This window comes from Mustela nivalis, assembly GCF_964662115.1.
Source record: "Mustela nivalis genome assembly, chromosome: 1".
In the NCBI taxonomy this organism is placed as follows: Eukaryota; Metazoa; Chordata; class Mammalia; order Carnivora; family Mustelidae; genus Mustela; species Mustela nivalis.
The window spans coordinates 203,524,630-203,546,127 of NC_139020.1; the positions used below are offsets into that span (position 1 = coordinate 203,524,630).

Here is a 21,498-nt window from a genome sequence, read left to right on the forward strand (position 1 = left end):
TGGTGCTTCCGAGGCTTTTCCAGGTTATTGAATCTTGTTTTTCTTGATCGTGGATCTAATAGCTCAGAAGCATTTGGGAAGTTCGAAACAGTTGTTAACTCTGTATGCCCCAAATACCCTTTTTTTCCCACTGGAATTACTGTAGGCTAGAAACCCCTTTTCTTGGCTATCCTGAGATCTTTAAAAAAAAAAAAAAAATCCCACTGAAAGTGTATTTCAGACCCGAGCCTCTCTGATTGTTGGTGGGAAGGGGACCTTTGCCATCAGGGTGGAGGCCTCTGGGGCTTGCATTCCATTCCTGTGAGCCAGTGGTAGGCCATGTGCTGTCTGGACCCGGCACCGTCACCTTGACAAACAGCCTAGCCTGACTTTGCTTCCTCTGTCCGCCTTACTCCTTTGAGGAGATGTGCTTTGGAAGCATGCCAGAGCTTTAAACCCAGGAGGTCACGCGATGTGTCATGGTGGGCACTGTGATCTAAGGTCTGAAGGAGCTGAGAGTGGCAGACCCCCCCAGTGACTGTTGTTGGGCCAGCACGCCAGGCAGGAGGAAGCAGCCAGCCAGGGAGGCACGGTAGCTGTGTATTTACCTCTCGATCCTTCTCCTGGGTGTTGTCCCCTTTCCTTTCTCAAGCAATGGCTCCTTGTCGCCCAGTCTTGCTTTCCTTTTCATGCTGCTCTGTGTTTAGTTTTCTCTTTTTCAAGATCTCCCCCTTTCTTTTTGTTTTGACTTTCCTCTCTCCCCTTTCAGGTCTTCATGCTCTTTTCCTTCTGTTTTCATTCTGTCTTGGTGGCGTTCTCTGTACTTTCGCTTCTTTATATGCTCGCAGGTGTTGGCATCCCCCAGAGAAGCTGACCGTAATCTCGGCATTATTTTTAACCTGAAGCGAGTCTCTTTGTGCCACCGCAGTATGCAAGTGTTGGGCTGGTTCCAATCCAGTAGATTGTAACTGGAAGGAACCCACCTCTGCCAGTTTTATTCATTATGAAAAATCACAAGACAGCATTCAAAGACTTTTAAAATAGACACGGTACTCCACCTCTCATTCGGTCCTTGCCTTCCCTGTCCTTGTCTTTAGTGGTTCCCATGCCCGTTCTTCTGTATGATGAAGCGTAATTGTGTGTTCTTCACTTTGCTCACTAAGTCAGTGGCAGGTGTGTGGACTGCTGTTTCCCTTCACGTGGCAAAACAGCATGTGTAAGCCTGTAGAGCTGACAGTTCAGTGGCTGCTTACTCCTTTCCCAGCTGACACCTCCCTTGGGGGCTGGCTCGCTGAGGTCGGGAAGAGAGGCTGTAGGACAGGGTGCAAAGTGTGAGGGCTTGGCCGCCAACCAGGCCAGCTGCAGACATGGCTTCAGTGAGCCACGTGACCTGAGAGCAGGCATTTACCTTCTTTGAACAGTGATGTCTTGGATCTGATGGCTGGAATGTGGAGTGTCTTCTGTGCTGGGCTGAGGACTTTGAACTTCCTGCCTGCCACAGTAGGAGTGGTCACTGGCCAGCTCTCTCCCTGCAGGGGCCAGTCAGTGTGCATCCCTTGGTGACTGGTGGAGCACAGGATGGGTGGGGATGAGATCTGGGGCAGGGAAACCAGTCTGAAGCTTGCCTGTCTGCCGATTTTGTGATGACATGCAGAAACTTCTGTTCAGATTCTGGAACCAGAGAGCAGTCTCAAGAGAGGTTTCTTTTCCCTCTGAGCTCCTGGGTACATTGAAATCCCCTCATTCGGTGAATGGAAGTCAGCTTGGCTGCTGCTGCTTTCTGAGTACCAAGTTGTGTGTGTAGGAATGAGACCTTGCGAAAGAGCATTCGCACTTCTCCTTCCCAGACTGAGTAAGTATGTGAGATCTGTGTCTAACAGCAAGCGGCAGTCTGTGAAGAGAGGACGTTTAAAGTGCACACATTTCAGTTTTCCCTATTGTACATTTTGGTAACAGCACTTGGAGGGGATGATTTTTTTTTCTTTAGGGTGGGGTGTGTCTACTTTTGACCAGTGTCTGTGGTTTTGTTTACAGATTCCCACTGGAAATCCATTATATGAATCCTATTATAAGCAGGTAAGTTTCACTGGTGTCTTTTTGATTGAATTCGAGAGGGTCTGTCTCAGCAGACACAAACCTGAGTAGAAGCTCAGTTTAGTCCCTTTCCGTCCTCCAAGTTAATAGCCAATAACCAGTGCGGTATGTGCTGCTTTATCTGTTGTGTGGTTTGCTGAGGGCTTGTCTCAAGAGTTCTTCCCCCATTCTAGGTAGACCCGGCATACACAGGGCGAGTTGGGGCGAGCGAAGCTGCGCTTTTTCTAAAGAAGTCTGGGCTCTCAGACATTATTCTTGGGAAGGTACGTGAAAATGGATAATGACCTCTCTTCTGAGACTGCCTTCTGTGCTGTCCCGGAAGGTGAAGGCCGGATCCCTCTTCCAGGGGACATGCCTCCTAAGGAGTGGGCTGGGCATTGTGAGCCTCTCAGGCTATAACCGGTGGCTATTCCACTTCTGGCTTGGGCAGCAGACAGGAGGCCTGAGTGCCTTTGGGATCTTGACAGCTTATGGCTTCGGAGCCGAGTAGACCTGGGTATTCTCTAGGCTCTGCCGCTGACCAGCTGTGTGCCCATGGGGGCAGGGGGAGGGGCAGGTCATTCAGCTGGTCCAGACTTGCTTCCTCACCCACAGCTCAGGAATGCCCACTCCAGCTGACACGTAAGGCCCGCACGCAGTTGTGGCGGCTCCTGTTCTGTGAATAGATGGACAGTGATGGGCAGTTGCACTCATGAACATTTTTATGTTTCCACAGATATGGGACTTGGCCGACCCAGAAGGTAAAGGGTTCTTGGACAAACAGGTATATAAACACACACACACACACACAGAGCAAGTGGAGGGGCTTGGGCCAGAGCCCCGCAGGCAGGGTGACCTCTGCACGTCCTTCCTTGTCATTGCCGTGGACAAGTATTACTAGACCTGAGCGCAGCCATCAGACTATTAACATGGGAAGGTTTTGTTTTGAAATACGGGTCTTCTGAACACTTGGGAGCCATCTTTCATGGTTAGCGTATCTTTTTTTCAAAATTTGCGTGCTTAAAAGTGATGAAAATGTTTTCAGACTGATCTATTTTGAAATAACTTAAAACTCATGGAAGTTGCAAAAATAGTTCAGAGAGTTCCGGCGTATCCTTTCTCAGTTTCCCAAAGCAAGAGCAGCTTATGTCACCGTAGCATGTTGCTCAGAGGCTCGCACAGTGCTAACCTGGAGACCTTACTCTGGGCTGGCCAGTTTTACATGGACTTTTTTGTGGGGGTTTTGGTGTGTATAATTCTGTGTAATTTTATCACGTGCACAGATTCATGTAATGACCACCATCGTCAGGACACAGGACTGCCTGGCCCCCAGAACAATCTTGTGTTGTCCCGCAGCAGTCACACCCTAACCCCTGGCAACCCACTGGTTCCTTCTCCAGCATGATTTTGTCATTTTGAGAATGTTCTGTAAATGGAAATTTATAGTACTTACAAATGATTTTAAACGGTTGTGTTTTTTTTTTTTTAAAGATTTTTTATTTTATTTACCAGAGAGAGAGGGGGAGAGAGCGAGCACAGGCAGACAGAATGGCAGGCAGAGGCAGAGGGAGAAGCAGGCTCCCTGCTGAGCAAGGAGCCCGATGTGGGACTCGATCCCAGGACGCTGGGATTATGACCTGAGCCAAAGGCAGCTGCTTAACCAACTGAGCCACCCAGGCGTCCCAAACGGTTGTGTTTTAATTATGTTCAGTTTTTCCCCAAACTGTGTCCCAAGAGATGTCATTCCTGGTGTTCCACTGTCCATGATCTGATCCATTGGGAAAACAATATCAACTCTAACTCCCTTCGTTGAGGTTCGCACTTTATGTCTGCATGTTGAAAGATTCTGAGGATCCTTGCGGACGAGAAATCTGTTAACTTGGCCTAATGCAGTTCCCAGAAACTTTCTTACATCCCCTTTTCTGTGAAACTTTCTTACAGCCCCCACCCCGGGCATTTGGACATCTGTCTGAGAAAGGCTGATCCAGCGCTTGTCTCTTTGAAGATGTTTTTAAGCTGTAATTGTGTTTATAGCTTTAAAACAGTTCATGTTCTCAGGCTATTTGATCAATTAAGAAAATTAGATGATGCTTTGTGAGTCCACTAAGCCTGTGGCATGGCTGGCTCTGGGTTAAGAGGAGGGTGAGAGGCACAAAGGCCCCTTATGGCCTAGTTCAGGTCCCTTGTCCTGGCAGCGTGGGAGGTGAGATCCACATCAGACCATGGGGGTGGGGGGGCAAGTGGGAGAGGCTGTCTTCAGCAAGGCTAAGGGGAGCACAGTGAATTGTATTGGTTCCCAAACAACTATGTCTTTTTCAAACCATTTTTTAAAAAGTCAGTACATATCTGAATCATCATTTATTAAAATCTTAAACTCCAGTCTGCTACTTATCTAATCCAGCATTTTCCTAAATATCGGGAGCTCATTTGATGCTTAAAATACATTTATTTGGGGGCCTCCTGGCTGGGTCAGTTGGTAGAGCATGTGGCTCTTGTTCTTAGGGTCATGAGTTCAAGCCCCATGTTGGACATAAAGCTTACTTAAAAAATAATAAAGGTAAAATAAATAAATAAAATCTTAAAAAAAATAATAAAGGTAAAAAAAAATACATTTATTTGAAATTTGGTAGTGTCCAGAGTGCAGTGGACTGAGTCCCCTTGGCATATTCTTGGAATCAGTACTCCCAGGGGGAGATGTGTTTAACTCAACACTCTCAGTGACTTTCGCACATTGAGTCTTCATTGTTGCAGTGATGTGAAATCCCTGTGTCCCAAAGCCTGCGGCTGCAGACAGCTCTCCCTGTCATCACCAGCCGGCAAGAGTTTACCCCTCCCTCCTTTTTGGATTTGCAGGGTTTCTATGTTGCACTGAGACTAGTGGCCTGTGCACAGAGTGGCCACGAAGTTACCTTGAGCAATCTGAGTTTGAACATGCCGCCACCTAAATTCGTAAGTGTCAGAATCCTTCTGTTCTTTGTGCTTGTCTGATGTCATCTGTCCATCTGTGCATTTTCTCTCTCTCTTTTTTAATTGAGGTGGAATTCATATAACCTAAAACTCACCATTTGAAAGTGAACAACTTCCTGACATTTAGTACAGTCACCGTGTTTTTTGTTTTTGTTTTTTTTTAAACAACCGGCCCCTCCCTCTAGTTCCAGAGCGTTTTCATCACCCCAAAAGGAAGCCCTTTACCTGCTAAGTAATCCCTCAGGGGATCCCTGCCTCCCAGCCCCCGACAACCATTCATCTTTCTGTCTGAATGGATTTGCCTGTTGTGGGCACTTTACGGAATCATGGATCGCCTGCTTTCTTCTCTGCAGTGCTCCATAGTGGGTGTCATGCTTGGTTCCTGTTCACTGAGTCGGACCGCATTTTATGGTCTGTCCCTTCCTCTGCTGGTGGACATGATGATTCATGTTTTGGGATTTTGTTTGCGTGCCTGTTTTCAGTTCTCTTGGGTCCGTACTTTGGAGTGAAATTGCTGGGGCATATAGTAATTCTGTGTTTGACTTTTTGAGGTCTTTCCCCATTCTGAAAGCACTTTGAAATGTGTGTCCTTTACACAAACGTGTCCTCCGTAGTTGAATTCCTTGCCAGCCACAGTGGAGTGTTTCTCTTCCTTTACAGCACGACACCAGCAGCCCTCTGATGGTCACACCACCCTCTGCGGAGGCCCATTGGGCTGTGAGGGTAAGTGGCCCGGCGGCGTCTTTCAGCTGTCCTTCACGTGCAGTTGTTTTAGCCATTTATGGTGTTCAAAACATGGCATGAGACGATTGTATCTGTTCTGTTTCAGAGTGAGTTTGCCACAGAATTTAGGCAGGACACTCTTTCAGATTAAAATCTTCTGAAATAGCTGTGACCTTTTTTGGGTGTTGCCCTGCTAAGGCAGTTAGAGTTTCAGGTGATGGAGTCTTAAAATTTTACAGTTACAGTTACAGTTAGCACTTCTGGGTCACAGTCTGTGGTTTTTGCTGTCTAGGTTCGTTAATCAGGATGGAAGGGCCAGTTGAGAGAACTTGCAAGTATGAAAGCCTCCAAGATGTCTTTGTAACTCCCAGTTTTTCTTTCTAGCCATTTTCTGTGTTATTATCCCTTTCGGATGCTCTCATTGCTTTTTGGAAAGCTTCTCTCAGTCCCTGGGGGGATGGTCTCCATGTCCCAAGTCTTTCTAGAAGCAGCAAAGACAGATAGGAGTGGTGACCTCTAAGAGGTACAGAGTTAGTCCTAAAGGAAGTGTGTGTGCTGTGCTTCCATCGCCTTGGGGCAGTGTCTGTGTGTGCTCGCCTTTCTGTTTTGTTTTCTTTGTAATTGTGGTAGAGTATATGTGATATGAAGTTCACCATCTTGGCCTTTTTTTTTTTTAGAGATTTATTTATTTTAGAGAGAACACACTCATGCACGTGCATAAGACGTGTGCACGTGGAAGGGAAGGGCAGGGAGAGGGAGAGAGAGAATCTCAAGTAGACACCATGCTGAGCAGGGAGCCCGGTATAGGGCTTAATCCCACAACCCTGAGGTCATGACCTGAGTTGAAACCAAGAGTCAGATGCTCAACTGACTGGGCCACCCGGGTGCCCCCACCATCTTGACCATTTTTAAGTGTATAGTCCAGTACCATTAGGTATGTTTGCACTGTTGTGCAGCTGTCTCCACCAGGGGTCTCTAGAACTTTCTTTTCACTCCAAATTGAGACTCTGTCCCCATTAAGCACAACTCCCTCCTCCCCGCCCCAGTCCCTGGCACCCACCAGTCTCCTTCCATCTCTGAGAATGTGAATCCTCTAGGGACCTCATAGAAGTGGAGTGATACAGTACCTGTCCTGTGGTGACTGGCTTCTTTCAATCAGCATAATGTCCTCAGGCTTCATCCATGTTGTCGCCTGGGTCAGAAGCTCCTGTTTTGAGGCTGAGGAATATTCCAGTGTGTGAAGGCACCACATTTTGGTTATCCATTCTGTCTACAGATGCTTGTGAGGGTTTCTTAGTGCTCCCTGTGGCTCCAGCTCTTGGGTAGAGCGGGTGGTGAGGGGTCTGGCGCCCCTCCCCCCCACCGGCTCTAGTCACTGGGGGGTTTCATTTCCGGAGGAGAGCAGACTGGCCCTGCCCAGACCAGCCTCACCGACGGCGCCTGGGACACACTGCCCGCGTTTCCTATTTCACAGCGGCAGCAGCTGCCGCTCTGCGCTGTACGTCCTGTTCAGACCTCTCTGTCCATGAGGAGCTTTTAGAATTTAGTTTTGTACTCTGAGAGGACTTCCAGTACTTAAAGTTGATTTTGATAATTGGTTGCTTAAGTTTTGGTTTATTTTTTTCTTTGATTCTTTAGCTCTTTTAGTTTTGTAGGTTGATATCCAGATTTAGTTGTCTTAAAGAACGAAAACCCATCTTCACTTTCATCTCTCCCGTCCTAGCGAGTTCCTAGGAGTGGGTAGGGGCGATCTTTGTCTCCTAGGCAGCTCCTGTGGTGGCGAGCGAGGCCCACGGCCAGGTCCTGTCTCCCCATTGACCTTGGCCACCAGATTCATAGTTGCTAGGGAGCTCTTTCCTTCAGGGCAGATGTTCACTTTGAAACTGCTGTAAGGCCTCCTGTGCTTTTAGGTGAGGCCGGTAGCTGGTCCTTGCCTGTTTTCATTCAGCTTCGGGCCAGAGCTCATTTTGGATTCTCCCCCAGATGCACTTTTTTTTTTTACTAACTCAGGCTATTCTTTCCAACTAGGTGGAAGAAAAGGCAAAATTCGATGGAATTTTTGAAAGCCTCTTACCCATCAATGGTTTGCTCTCTGGAGACAAAGTCAAGCCAGTCCTTATGAACTCAAAGCTGCCTCTTGATGTCCTGGGCCGGGTAAGTGGTTCTCCCACGTCCTGCACTGCTGCTGACTTCTGTCCACCCCATGCTTGCTCCCCACACACACTTATGAGGCTTTACTCATGGCTATGACCATTGGGGCTTTTGTAAGAGCCAGTGTGCATGGAGAATTTGCTATGGTCACGTTGGCTTAGGGCCTCATGGATGTGGCTCACAGATGCTCCCCAGCCTGTGGGAAGATGCTGGTGGGTCTTTTGCATGCCTAGGGAGGCAGCCTCTGAATGAACTTGCTGCCCAGGGACCAGAGATGGGCAGAGGCGAGATTTGAACCCAGATCTGGGAATTTCACCGCTCCGTGTGCTTCTGGGAGAAGTATGGGAGTGTATGTCTAGAACTCTTTGCTTCTTCTCTATTTTTTTTTTTAAAGATTTATTTATTTTAGAGAGAGAGTATGAGCGGGAAGGACAGAGAGGGGGGAGAGAGACTCTCAGATGGACTCTGCACCAAGCGTAGAGCCCAACACGGGGCTCAGTCAGACCTGAGACGACACTGAGAGTTGGATGCTCAACCGACTGTGCCACCCAGGCGCCTCTCTTTTCTATTTTTAATTACTTCTTCTCTGTCTGTGAGCTTAAGATAAAGGTACTTTAAATTTTGCTGCAGGTTTAGAGAAAAATTTGTGCATTCTCTTAAGAAAAAGCTTTTACTTTTGTTCCTATTAAATCCAAGTTTTTCAGATGCAGCTTTCTATGCCAGACTGTCTTCCCTCCAGTGAGGTTTGCATCGTGGTCCCATGGGTTTGCTCTGTGCACAGAGCTCAGTTCCACAAGGCTGTCGGTACTGAGTTCCCTGCTCTATACGGAGAAGGGATGGATGTTGTCGTCTCTCCGGACTGGATCACGGCGACGTGGCAGGCACAGACCCAGAGCAGGGGACTGAGCATAGTCCCTGATGCCCCAGGCAACAACTGTGGGTCTAGGTCATGACACTGAGTAAAACTTTCTGGGAAAGATGCAAATTCCTGTCCCTTGGATTCACCTAATAAGGTTTCCGTTTGAGTGTGACTTTTGTGGACACTGGCCCATTTGATAGGACCCAGGTAGAGTCCATCTTAATACTTTGTTTTTGGAAAGAAGGCCACTAAGAAAGGGGAATCTTTCAGACTGCTTTGTTCCCTCTTGGCTGTGGCATGGTGTAGGCGGAGCTCTGTGATGGGGACCGAGCGTCTTTACAAGGCATGAGTTTTAACTGCAGCAGGATGGGGCCACCCTGTCTTGTCCATTGTGTGCATTTATTTGGCAGTCCTTGAAGAATCCCTGACACCTGGATATAATCCTGTTCTGAAGCCAGATCACGGGTGCAGCAGAGAGACTGGCAGAGGTGGAGTGGGCTTCCTTAGAAAGGGAGTGTGGCTGAGAGAGGTGCATTCTGTAGATCTGCCTGGGCTCCAGGTCTTGTGGCACACGGGTCACTTCTCATCTGCTGCGCTCTCCTTCCTTCCTTTTCCACACACATCAGCCTTATGTGCACCCATTCCAGCATGTACACATGTACCCATCCGTGCACTTCGCCATATCCGCGCACACATGCGTTCGTAACCATGCACCCGTCCATCCGCGCAGCCGTCTGTCCCTGATGTGCACATCAGTGCGCTTGCGCGCCCAGGCCGCTGTGCTGGTGCTCGTCCATCTGTGCTTCTTGCGCCAACTGTTCATTTAGTCGTTCAGGAAGTTTGGAGTCTGCTCGGGGCCAGGCCTTGTGCTGAGCACTACGAGAATGGGGATGCAATTAGAGTTAGGAGGTCAAGGAAATCGATAATGGTTAAGATGGTTGTATTTATTTATCAGGGGCTTACTATATGCCAAGCCCCATTATAGCACTTTGCATGAATGAAGTCCTTCAGGACTTGCAACCACCTTGTTGTGGACGGCGTCCCTTCTGTGTTCTAGATGAGGAAAAGGGGGCCTTCAGGGTGGCCAGTAAGCCTCTCAGGGTTTCATGGTGAGGGGAATGAGAGCCTAGGTGGTTCCCAGAGCCTTCACTTTTCCCTGGTGACCCCCTGCTGCCCATTGCCTCCCTGATAATTGTGATTCTGCCCGGTAAGGGCAGTGGCAGAGGGGAGGTGCCTGATGTGCCAGAGCAGAAGGGTAGAGGGCAGGCACGGAAGGCTTCCTAGCGTAGCCACTTCAGGGCTGTGTCCTCCAGAGTGAAGAGATGGTGGCTAACGATGGCATGAGAAGGCCAGACGCATGACAGCGTGAGCAGAGGCTGCTGGGGAGGGCCAGTAATCTTACCAGGTCCTTCCTCCCCCACGCATGTTGAGCAGCATCTGGAGACAGTTCTGTTGTCCCACCTGGGCTGGATGTTGTTGGCATCAGGTGGAGGCCGGGGACGCTGCTCAGCACCGCGCGGTGCCCAGGTCAGCCCCACCACAGGGTGATGTGGTCCCGAATGTCAGTGGTGCTGAGGTAGAGAGGCCCTGGGCAGGGAGAGGCATGGAGCCAGGAAGTCTTATTCTAGTTCTAGTTCCCTGAGCAAGTACCATAGCTTTGGAAAACTTATTCTTTTTTTTTTCCCTTAAGATTTTATTTATTTATTTAATTTATTTTTCTTTTTTTTCCTTTAAGATTTTATTTATTTATTTTATTTATTTATTTAACACAGAGATCACAAGTAGGTAGAGACGCAGCAGAGGGTGGGGGGAAGCAGGCTCCCCACTAAGCAGAGAGCCCAATGCGGGGCTCGATCCCAGGACCCTGAGATCATGACCCGAGTTGAAGGCAGAGGCTTAACCCCCTGAGCCACCCAAGCGCTCCTGGAAAAATTATTCTTTGTGAACTTCTGCTTCCTAAAGTGAAACCGGACACATAAAGCACTCAGCCTGATGCAAAATGCCTCTGCAAGGGCATCTCTGGGCTTGAAGGGACTATCAACATCTTGGGCTCCCTAAAGATCAAGGTGGGGTTCCTGGAAGCTGGGCTGCAGTGCAGGGACCTGTGTAGGGCACAGGGGGTCCATATGCCAATCTAGGGGACAGACACAGACTGTATTCTAGAACAGTCCCCATAGTAACCCTGGGGAAAGAATTAGAGGCAAAGAGGCCAGCTGAAGGCTGTGGCCTTTGTGGAGTACCAAAGAGGCCCAAGTCAAGGACAGCAGCAGGGCTGGGGAGAAGGACCTACACATGAGAGATGTCCCTGGGCTGATGTCGCTCACAATTGACTGAGAAGGGACCAGCACATGAAGCACCACGTTTGGATGCCAAGGTGTCTGCTTACCTCTGGGCACTGGCACCATGCCCAGTGTTGTCAAAGTCAGGCAGGCCTGCTGGTTCGGGGTGGGGCTGACATGGGTCAGGGAAGCTAGTGCTTTGATTGTGCTTTAGAAAAATCTGGCACCTGGCCTTTGACCCAGTAGAGGAATCTGTACCTGTCTGCCTCATCTTCAGGGTGCTAGGTGGGCGAAGCATACTTGGAAACACCTGCCTCCCCATCCATCAGTAGTGAATACATGCCCATGGCCCTGCACAGTGTGAATGGCGGTGGGGGGGCTTGTGTTCAGAGCCACACCTGTGCCAGAACCAAAACACGTTTTCTATCTGAGAATTCCTTGTAAGGTGATAAAAAACCAAGGTGGACAGGGTTATAATTATGATCATTTGTTAGAGAAAACAAACATGATATAACAAAAAGGATCTTGGAATTGATGATACTGCATCAGCTGATGGCTTTTCACAGAACCCACCGACTGGTTCTTGACTGCATTGTGATTGCCTTGTCTCAACTTTGCTCTGCACTGGGCGCTCAGAATGCGAGTTCTGGCAGGTGTTCTTCCTTCCCCAGTAAGCCTTGCTCTCTTTCCCTTTCAGGTCTGGGACCTCAGTGACATCGACAAGGATGGGCACCTGGACAGAGATGAGTTTGCTGTGGTAAGTCCCTGCTGTGACTCTCTTTTCCCACTCTGCTGAGGAAGGAAAAGTTTCTCGAGTCGTGGGTTTTTTTCCCCCTCTGATTTTTAAAAAGTGTTTATTTTGATGTACTTTGGATTTAAAGAAAAAGTGACAGTAATACAGAGAGTTCTTCTGAGTACCCTTTGGTCACATTCCCTAGTGATATTTTTTTCCCACATTGCTTTATCCAACCCCTCCCTCTCTCCCTCTCTCACCGTACGCGTATGTACACACACACGGGAAACTTTCCTTTGAGCCATTTTGGAGTCAGTTGCAGACATCATACCTTTTTGTCCCAGAATACTTGTGTGTATTTCCCCAAACCAGGGATTTAACATAACCCATGTCCAATTCAAAATGAGAAAATTAACATTGACAGTGACTGGTTTATCAGAGTGTCTGTTACATGTCTTATCGTATAGCATCTGTGTTAATATGTCATTCTGTATTACCTAAGGATATCATTCAGACCTTGCCCTTTGCCCCCAAACATCCTTTGCAGCAAAGAAGTCCCAGCCTCCTGTGTTACATTACTCAGCTCCGTCTCTATCGTGACTTCTGATCTGGAGCAACTCCGTGTGTCTCTGTGTCTTGTGGGCATTTTAAAGAGAGCCGGTCAGCAGTCTGTAGAGCATCCCTCAGCCTCGGGATTTTGGCTGTTTCCTCATGATGATCCAGGTCGTGCACTCGTGTGGTGATCCCACCGAGGTGATGCTTGTCTTTCTCAGGGTCCACCATCAACAGGACTTGTGATTCCTTACCCCACGGTGTCAGCCTTGACTGACGTTGGTGGAGGCTGCAGGTTTCTCCCTGCAGAGTTACTCTCTTCCTGTGTGCTCAGTCTCTTGTGGGAGACACATGGGGACCGGACCACCCCATTACCCTTCCACCTCTCACCTGCTGGTTCTCGCATCGTCCCAGGAGTCTCGCCTGCTTGACGAGTGTGATGGTTGGCAGATGAATTTCTCATTCTGGCACTTGCACGTTTTCTGCTTAGCCTGCTATAAGGAGTTTGTATCAGTGGACTCGGGACTGCATCCTCTGTTCCACGGTTTATAATCATTTAGTGGTGTGACTTAACTTTGCCCATTTGGAGCTCCTCCCCGCTGGCTCTTTGTCCTTTGGGCACATCCCATCATTGTCTGAGCGCTTTCTTCCTTTTGGCATGGTGGGATGCTCCTGGCTCCTCCTGTGTATTTCCTGTCCCAGCCCTGTACCTCCAGGGAGTCCCAGTTCCATGTAGTGGACAGTGGTGTCAGAAACCAGGATGTAGGCTCTGGGGTACTCAATGCCTCTGGGGTGCCACTGCTTTCAGGACCTCTTAGCAGATAGAGCTGGAAGTAGGTGTGTATAGATGCGCCCAGCAGGTGTCCTGAGGCTCCACCATCTGCTTTCAGGTCTGCTTATGTCTGGGCCCTGGCACCCCGGCCCTCTTCTCCTTTTGATAGCAGTGATGTGTCTGTGTTGATCAGGGCTCTCCTGTCCTATAGGCTGCCTTTCCACGCAGCTGCTCCCTCCACACCCCTCTAACTCCCTGCCTTCCTCTTCAGCTGCCCAGCGGTCAGGCTCACGTCCTCACATGCCAGCTCTCTTCACCCTGGGCCTGTGCCATTCTGTCTCTCCTCTCATTCCTCCCTTTCCTCCACCTTTCCCATTCGGACCTTTCCCATTCACGGGACTTAGTCACTCACTTGTTCCCTTAAATCTCAAACAAAGTAGAACAAAGTAGCTTCTTGTAGGGCAGTGTGGTTTTTTGTTTTTAAAGATTTATTTGTTTATTAGAGCATAAGCAAGTGAGCTCAAGCAGGGGGAAGGACAGAGGGAGATGGAGAGAGAGAATTGCAGGCAGACTGCACACTAAACCTGGAGTCCAACACAGGGCTCTGTCTCATGACCCTGAGATGACAACCTGAGCCAAAATCAGGAGTTGGGCACTTAAGCCACCAAGCTATCCCAGGAGTCCCTATTATTATTATTGTTATTTTTTTATTGTGGCAAAATAAATAGAACATAAAATTTTACTGTCATAGTCATTTTCAAGTGTGTGGTTCGCTGGCATTAATACTTCCACGTGGCTGTGCAGCTGTTACCACCTTCCATCTCCAGGAACCTTCATCTTGCAAAACTGAAACTCTGTCCCCAGTGGACACTAGCTTTCCCATCCCCCAGTCCTTGATTATTTAGTTTTTGTATTTTGTCTGATCGCACTGTCATCGAACTGCTCTTGGGGTGATTCCCAGGAATGGGATGGCTGGCCCAGAGTGAACCCGGGCCTGTGCCCCTCTCCTCATGGCCTCGGGAGCCCTGAGTTTCGTTCTTGTTATGTTTTTATCATTTCCCATCATTTCAGCTGAGATATATAGTGTTCTATAAATGGGTCTTAAAATTGTATCATTTGGGTTTCTTTTAATCACTTGCTGGGTTTAACATTCTGTAGTAGTTTTAAGTGATGGTAAATTTTATGTATGTCAGTGATCTGGTCTATATTCAAATAGCAACCTAAGGAATTTTTTTTTTTTTTAAAGATTTTTTTATTTGTTTATTTGACAGACAGAGAGGCAGGCAGAGAGAGAGAGGGAGGGAAGCAGGCTCCCTGCTGAGCAGAGAGCCCAATGCGGGACTCGATCCCAGGACCCTGAGATCATGACCTGAGCCGAAGGCAGCAGCTTAACCCACTGAGCCACCCAGGCGCCCTTAAGGAATATTTTTAAGTGGGAAGGGTTATAATTTTGGTTTGATTATTGTTACTTTTTTTTTTTTTTGAGAGAGGGGTGGGGGAGAGGGGCAGAAGGAAGAGGGAGAGAGAGAATCTTAAGCAGGCTCCATTCCCAGTGTGGACATGACCTCATCCAAAATCAAGAGTCAGAGGCTGGACTGACTCAGCACCCATGGACCCCTGGTTTTGTTACGCTTTAAAACAGACTTAAATCTATGTATTAGACAAAGTTTCTTTTCTTGCCCACCTGAAACAGGAAGTACACACATGTGGCTCTCAGTGTGTCTTTAGACTTCCAAATTCCAGTATTTGGGGACTCCTCAGCCCTGGGGCTGTGTAGTGAAGGGACATGTGCAGAGTCTGGTGTGATTGAATTCCTTTCGGGCTCATGTTCTTATGTGATTAAACACATCTTGGAAAAATGATGCTTTGGAAGAGAATGCATTAGGAAAGGTTTATTTTATTATTATTATTTTTAAAGATTTTCTTCACTTATTTGACAGAGAGAGAGAGATCACAAGTAGGCAGAGAGGCAGGCAGAGAGAGAGGGGGAAGCAGGCTCCCTGCTGAGCAGAGAGCCCGATGCAGGGCTCGATTCCAGTAGTCCGAGATCATGACTTGAGCTAAAGGCAGAGGCTTATTAACCCACTGAGCCACCCAGGCACCCCAGGAAAGGTTTATTTTTTACTCTGTTAAGCTTGGGAGTGACCTCAGAAAGAGCCATCCTTGTCACATCACTGCAGTCCTGGAAAGAGATGCGTGTTCCCCACCCATGGCCTGTGCCTGGCCACCTGAACGGAATCCTCTTTCACACCCACAGGCGATGCACTTGGTGTACCGAGCCCTCGAGAAGGAGCCTGTGCCCTCTGTCTTGCCCCCGTCCCTCATCCCACCTTCCAAGAGGAAGAAGACGGTCTTCCCAGGTGCTGTGCCTGTCCTGCCCGCCAGCCCCCCGCCGAAAGACAGCCTCCGTTCCACACCTTCCCACGGCAGCGTCAGTAGCCTGAACAGCACGGGAAGCTTGTCTCCCAAGCACAGCATCAAGCAAACACAGGTACGGGCGCTCTCTGTGTGTGGCCCCTCTCCAGAGCCGCTGTTTGCCCCTGTAGAGTCCCAGCCAGATGCTCCTGAGGAGCAGGTAATTTGGGACCCCAGAAAGGTAACATTGATGATTACAGTTTTTGTTTTTTATTATTTATTTTTTTAAAAATATATTTTTAAAAAGATTTTATTTATTTGTCAGAGAGAGCGAGAGAGCGCACACACCGCCAGGGGAGCGGCAGGCAGAGGGAGAAGCAGGCTCCCCACTGATCGAGTAGCCTGAGGTGGGGCTCAGTCCCCTGCCCCTGGGATCATGACCTGAGCTGAAGGCAGTTGCTTAACTGACTGAGCCACCCAGGCGCCCCATGATTATGTTTTTTAGAACAATATTTATGGTCAGTATCTTACTCTGAGTGTAATGGAATACCATAGACTAGGTGACTGACAAACATTTATTTCTCAGAGAAAATCAGGTTGTTGGGAAGCCAAGATCAGGCACTGGCAGATTCTGTGTCTGAAGAGAGCCCGATTCCGGGCTCACAGATGGTTTTCTTGCCGTGTCCTCATGTGGTGCAAAGGACAAGGGAGCTCTCTGGGGTCCTTTCTATGAGGGCAGTGATCTCATTCATGGAGCTCCGCCCTCATGACCTAATCACCTCCCAGAGGCCCCAGTCCCAGCACCATCACATCAGGATTAGGGTTTTAACATACAAACTCTGGGGTTGGGGGGGCAGCACAGTCATCAAGTCTGTAGCCACAGGGATTCAGAGTTAGGTTTCTCATTCATTTGCACACAAGTACCACTGTTCCTCAGACACTCCGCTTGCTCCCACCCCTTGGGCTCTGTCCCTTGGGCTCTGTCCTCTCGCCTCCGTCCCTCCTGCCTCAGGAAGCGCCTCTGCTGGACAGGCGCAGTTCCAGATCGTACCCCAGCACTTTGTGGGGAGGTCGTGAGGCCTCCGCTCGTGTGGGACACCTTACCAGGGGGCCGGGGCATGACTGCAGCCAGCATGCCCTGGGCTCTGTCCACCCTGTGTTCTAGGTTCCCCCTGCCTGGCCTGTTACGCAGTTAGTTATGTGTCATCTCTCTTCCTCCCATGCCCCTCCCCCTTAGCTTTTGAGAGCGGAGTTAGTTCATGCTTCTGCTCTCAGTGTCACAGCAATCCCAGGTGCCCTGGTGCTCAGTAAACACGCTGAGTGTCAGGTGAGTGAGGGAGGCGTCCATCTCGTGCTTGGAAAACAGTGTGGGGCTCTGACTCCCAGCGGGCAGTGTCTTATGTATCAGAAAGACATTTCTTGTTCTGGTAAATGTAGCACACCATAAAGGGCTCTTTTATAAAAAGGCACACCTTTGAGATGATCTAAAACGTGCAAGAATGTGACATCCTGAGTTCCATGCTGAGTCAGGCTTTGCATTCTGCCTCATTTGTGGTGTAAGGGGGAAAGCAGTGCAGGTGACATGCAGAGTGCCAGCCCGGACTGCCATGCAGGTTCGGATATGCACCATAAGAGGAGAAACGGGAAACCATCTTGTGTTGGTCAGTAAGTGACAAAGTCTGCTAGGAATGGCTGTGGCGCTCACTTGGGCCCCCATGACTTGTCGTGAGCCCCCGCCGGCACTTCCCCAACCCAAGCAAATGTCTTTGTGGGTCTTGTTCGGATTGCAAAATGCACCTCATCAGGAACCAGCAGGAAAATTAAGAAAACCAAGGTTGATGACTCACAGGTCCTGCAGAAAGTGCGTCACACCCAGGGCCTTCCCACCAGCAAGGCCAGGGCTAGAGAGAGAGCAAGCTTGGCCATGGGGCTCTGGCTTTTTGGGGTTGAGGATGGGGGCCTAGGGTTTCTCGGGTTCACTCTTCGCTGGTGAGTTTAAAACGTAAGAGTGGGAATGAAAGCATGGGAAGGGAAAAGTGGGACCACTTAGATGGCCAGCTACCTAGGCCACCCCGGCTTTCCCAGGGGACCGTCATGGGCCGGCCTGGCTCTTTCTCTAGTTGTGTGGCTGGCAATGTGTTCATCTGAAATGGATTTTTTTGAAATGGGTGCCTCAGCAACCAAAAGCTTAATGGCGGGCACTTAAATTACAATCAGAAAACGAATTGTCAGGCACTTAACGCTCCAGAAATACATGATCAGATGGTGATATCCTCCTGCATGTGACATAGTTATAAAGTTAAGCATTCCACTTGGTGTTGGCAGGGAGGGAGCTCATTTTCCAGGAGCCTGCGGCACCATAGAGCGAGAGTCCTCTCCGAGAGGGTCGAAGTGGTTTGGTCAGGGGGACAGTACAGCCCCCCTCAGTGCCCCAGCCGCTGGGAGAGGCACAGCCGACAGGGCTTCCCCTCTGGTGGGTGGGTGTCTCTTAACAAGCCCCGCGTCCAGCTGGCCTAGTCTGGGCATCTCCAGCAGCTCAGCAGCCCACCAACCGTGCCCACACTTCCTGGGGTTGCCGCCGCGGCCATGGGACTGGCCTCTGCCCTCGGGGAGATAGACAGTAAGCGTATCCGTGAACTAAGGACGATCAGATAGCTGTGAGAAGCAGAGCAGCCTGGCCCCGGAGTTGTGGGGTAAGGAGGCGGGGGTGCTCCTGCAGATGGCGGTCAGCTGGAAGGTCACTAAGGAACTGATACCTGGGCTGATACCTGAATGACAAAAAGCCACCGGAGGACTAGCCTGTGCCAAGGCTCCTTCGTGGGAACCTCTAGAAACAGGAAGGAGGGTGGAATGGAGTCTGAGAGGGGGCCAAGGCTGGTAACTTAGACTGCACGAGCTGTTTTCCAGGACCACCAGCACCTGTGTCTGCAAAATTCTTGTCGAGCGTTCTTACTAAGTACTGGAGGTTAGGTTAGTGGTGACAGGTTTTACTGACAAAGAAGCAAATGGGGCCAAGGCTGCTGACAGGTACAGGCCAACCAGCCTTATAATTCCTGTCCTTGGTGATCTGGTGGCTCTCACCAGATCCTGAGAGCACGCTGCTGATTACAACTAGACCTGTTTTACCAGGGACCTCTATCTGGGTTGGGGTGGAAAGAAGCAGGTGTGCTCCCTTACCCAAGGGTGAGGACAGCTAGTGGAGTCACATGAGAACGAGCAGATCTGGAGACCCACAGTCACCAAGCTGTCCACTCCCCTACTTCTCTCCCCACCAGCTTGGGGCCACCAGGTCCTGACTTCACAGCTGGCTGTGGGGTGCAGCTCCTGTCAGCCACCAGGCCCTGTTGTCATGTATTGGTGGCCTGTGGCTTAAGCCAGCCCTTTCTGGGAGACCCAGCTCCAAGGAGAAGGCTGTCCCACGTGGGATTTGTAGTGAAGTAGGCTTCAGAGTGTCACTGCCGACCTCCTGTGAGACTCCAGAAATCAGGCAGCGAGCTCATTCCATGTGCATGTTGAATGTTAGGATTTTTGTCATCTCAGGGTCGTAATCTCTTTGGACTTGTGGAGCACAGAAACCATTGTCTCCCTCAGCTTAGCTTGTCTGGTCTGCTGTTACTTCCTCCTCAGGTTTCTTGGCATCTGGGGCTTAGCTTACCCCAGCCACTGAGCTTAGAGGCAGCCCGGCCTCTTTGTTAGAGGTCCTTCACGTGCCTCTCCGTGACCACTCTGAGACAGCTTACTAGATCCACAGAATGAGACAAGTGAAGTACAGGTCTTTCTCCTTATCTGAATTCCTGCTCCCTGAGCCCTTGCTATTTGAATTTGTTCCATAGATTCTGATAACTCCTTGCTGGACTAACTCATTCTCCCTCTCCAGAATCCTGGAACTGAAATGATCCGGGTAACGTGGTATCCCTTGCTTCCCACCTTTGCTTTCTGGAGTCCCAGTGCTCACGCTGCATTTGGGTAACAAGGGAGACCTGTTCAGAAAGAGCAGATGAGGAAAAACATGTCTAGAAAAAGGGGCAGAGGCGCCGTGGAACTTGGTTCCATAAGTATGCCAAAGGTCAGAGGTGACATGTCCAGAATTAGCAGTTGAAGGGGCCCCGATACCCCTGAATTAGGAGGTGCGTGGGCCCTGGTGGGCCCTCAGTGGCATTTGCCCCTTCATGTAGACTTGAGCAGGCCATGGGAGGGGTCACACATGCAGCAGGTGGCCAAGCTGTGGTTGCCGAAACGGCCCTATGTGGGGTTCACAGATCCGTTTAGCTCCATGTTCTGGGGCGGTGCCCTCGAGGGTGGGGGGCCCTTGCGGGTGGCAGGCATGCTTATCTGGGTTCCGGGCTCCCCCACCAGCACCAGAGGGCCCAGGGCACCTGTCAATCCAGCAGACACCGTTTTCACGGCCGCCTCATTCACTCCCCGTCAGTGTCAGGTATGTGCTGACACCCCATTGGGGACACTGCTGTGTCACAAGGAATGGAGTCAGGGACAAGGACAGAGTACAGGCTCCTGAGCGGTGGGCACGAGAACTCCTCTGGCAGCTGCAGAGAATTGTTTGCAGACAGAAGACGAGAGGACCAGGAGGGCTGGCTCGGGGGCGGGGCTAGTTGGTTCTCAGGAGACTGTCCTTCTGATGTGGGCCATCAGGAGGGTCTCCCCGGCACACTTGAACCCCCGCCTGGAAGGAGGTCAGCGGCTTCCCTCCGAGTCCCTTCAGACCTGCTGGGGCTTTGCCTCCCTCTGAATACAAGGGGCAGGGCGTGCCACGATGGCATGGGAGAGGCGCACTGTGGCTACTGGGGGAAGCTGACTGAGTGCTGTCCACTGCTCTCAGCCTCGGTTTCCCCACTCACAGAATGGGGCTCCTGTCTGCCCTCTGGGTTCGTGGAGTCATGCTACCCACGTGCGCAGAGAAGTGCTTTACTAGTCCTCCCGGCAGGAGCGCACGGAGGAGCTTTACACGCACTGTGTGTGGTGGTGAGAAGCTAGGGACCAACCATCTGCAACCCCTTTCAGCCCACGGTGAGCTGGGTGGTGCCGGTTGCAGATAAGATGCGATTTGACGAGATATTCCTGAAGACCGACCTAGACCTGGATGGCTATGTGAGCGGCCAGGAGGTGAAGGAGATCTTCATGCACTCTGGCCTCAACCAGAACCTTCTAGCACACATATGGTAAGGACGGGTAGGTGGCATCTGCTCATCCGGGCCTCCTGTGTGGAGGTCCTGGTTGTGGGCGACTCCGAGGGGCCCCGAGGGTGTGAGGCTTATGCCGAAGGAAGGGCAGGTGGCCGGCAGGGCGCCGTGGTTGAGGCATCTGTCCAGCCCCGCAGCAGACCACCACACCTGCCAGGTGGATGGGGGCTGAGTGAGAAAGGAGCGCCAAGGTCCCTTCCCCTGTGCCCTGGGCATGGCAGCCCACTCTCCGCCCGTGTGGTCCGTCTGGACGGCTCTGTGGCACTGTCCTTGAGTGGCTGGGGCGAGTTCTTGCTGGTGGTTGTGCGGGTTCTAGCGGGAGGCCCCGCCTTCCCACAGCCAGCTGGGGTACAGATGTTTGGCCCTGCCCCTGGGAGGGGAGGGCAGCTCGGGGAGAGCCACCCTGGGCAGTGGGGGCTGCGGCTGCCTCCCCGGGGAGGCCTGTGAAGGTCAGTGACACGGCTCCCATCAGGAGAGTGAGCGGTCAGCAAGACCCCAGTCCGCACCTCAGGGCCAGCCAGGGAGCCGGCCTCAGCCCTCCTTCCTGCAGGGTGGACCAGGGCGATGTCCCAGCCCCGGGGTGACTCCCTTTGCAGCTGACCAGTGGTGAAAGTCACTGTCTAACTTTGTCCTCAGGCCTTATAGGGCCTCACTTGGGAGTCAGGGAGAGAATTTCCATATAATTCTGGAGAGGTGAACATTTCCAAAGAAGAGCAGTGAAATTTAGCACGTTACTGAGTAGCTTGGGGAAATAACTGTCCTTGGTCGTAATTCGTAGATGCCCACGTTGTGAGGGGAGGCCGCAACCTGAGAAAGCAGGCTGTCCCTTCTGAAGGAGTGTGTGACAGACACCCAGA

General features: G+C 50.5%; 1 protein-coding gene across 10 annotated transcripts in view; it reads left to right on the forward strand.

Moving 5' to 3' along the window:
- Positions 1–21,498, forward strand: part of EPS15L1 (epidermal growth factor receptor pathway substrate 15 like 1) — a 95,138-nt gene that overhangs the window by 22,011 nt on the left and 51,629 nt on the right. For 9 of the 10 annotated variants that reach the window (XR_014305131.1, XM_082708503.1, XM_082708509.1 and 6 more), the window contains 9 exons: positions 2,014–2,055; positions 2,247–2,336; positions 2,789–2,836; positions 4,906–5,001; positions 5,680–5,742; positions 7,771–7,896; positions 11,729–11,788; positions 15,346–15,579; positions 20,463–20,620. Coding sequence is in view for 9 of the 10 variants with exons in the window: in XM_082708503.1 (XP_082564629.1) it covers positions 2,014–2,055; positions 2,247–2,336; positions 2,789–2,836; positions 4,906–5,001; positions 5,680–5,742; positions 7,771–7,896; positions 11,729–11,788; positions 15,346–15,579; positions 20,463–20,620 (917 nt within the window). In the remaining variant the exon portion in view is untranslated. Of the gene's footprint in view, positions 1–826; positions 1,832–2,013; positions 2,056–2,246; positions 2,337–2,788; positions 2,837–4,905; positions 5,002–5,679; positions 5,743–7,770; positions 7,897–11,728; positions 11,789–15,345; positions 15,580–20,462; positions 20,621–21,498 lie in introns of those variants that run through there. The other variant, XM_082708506.1, reaches the window with a different exon arrangement.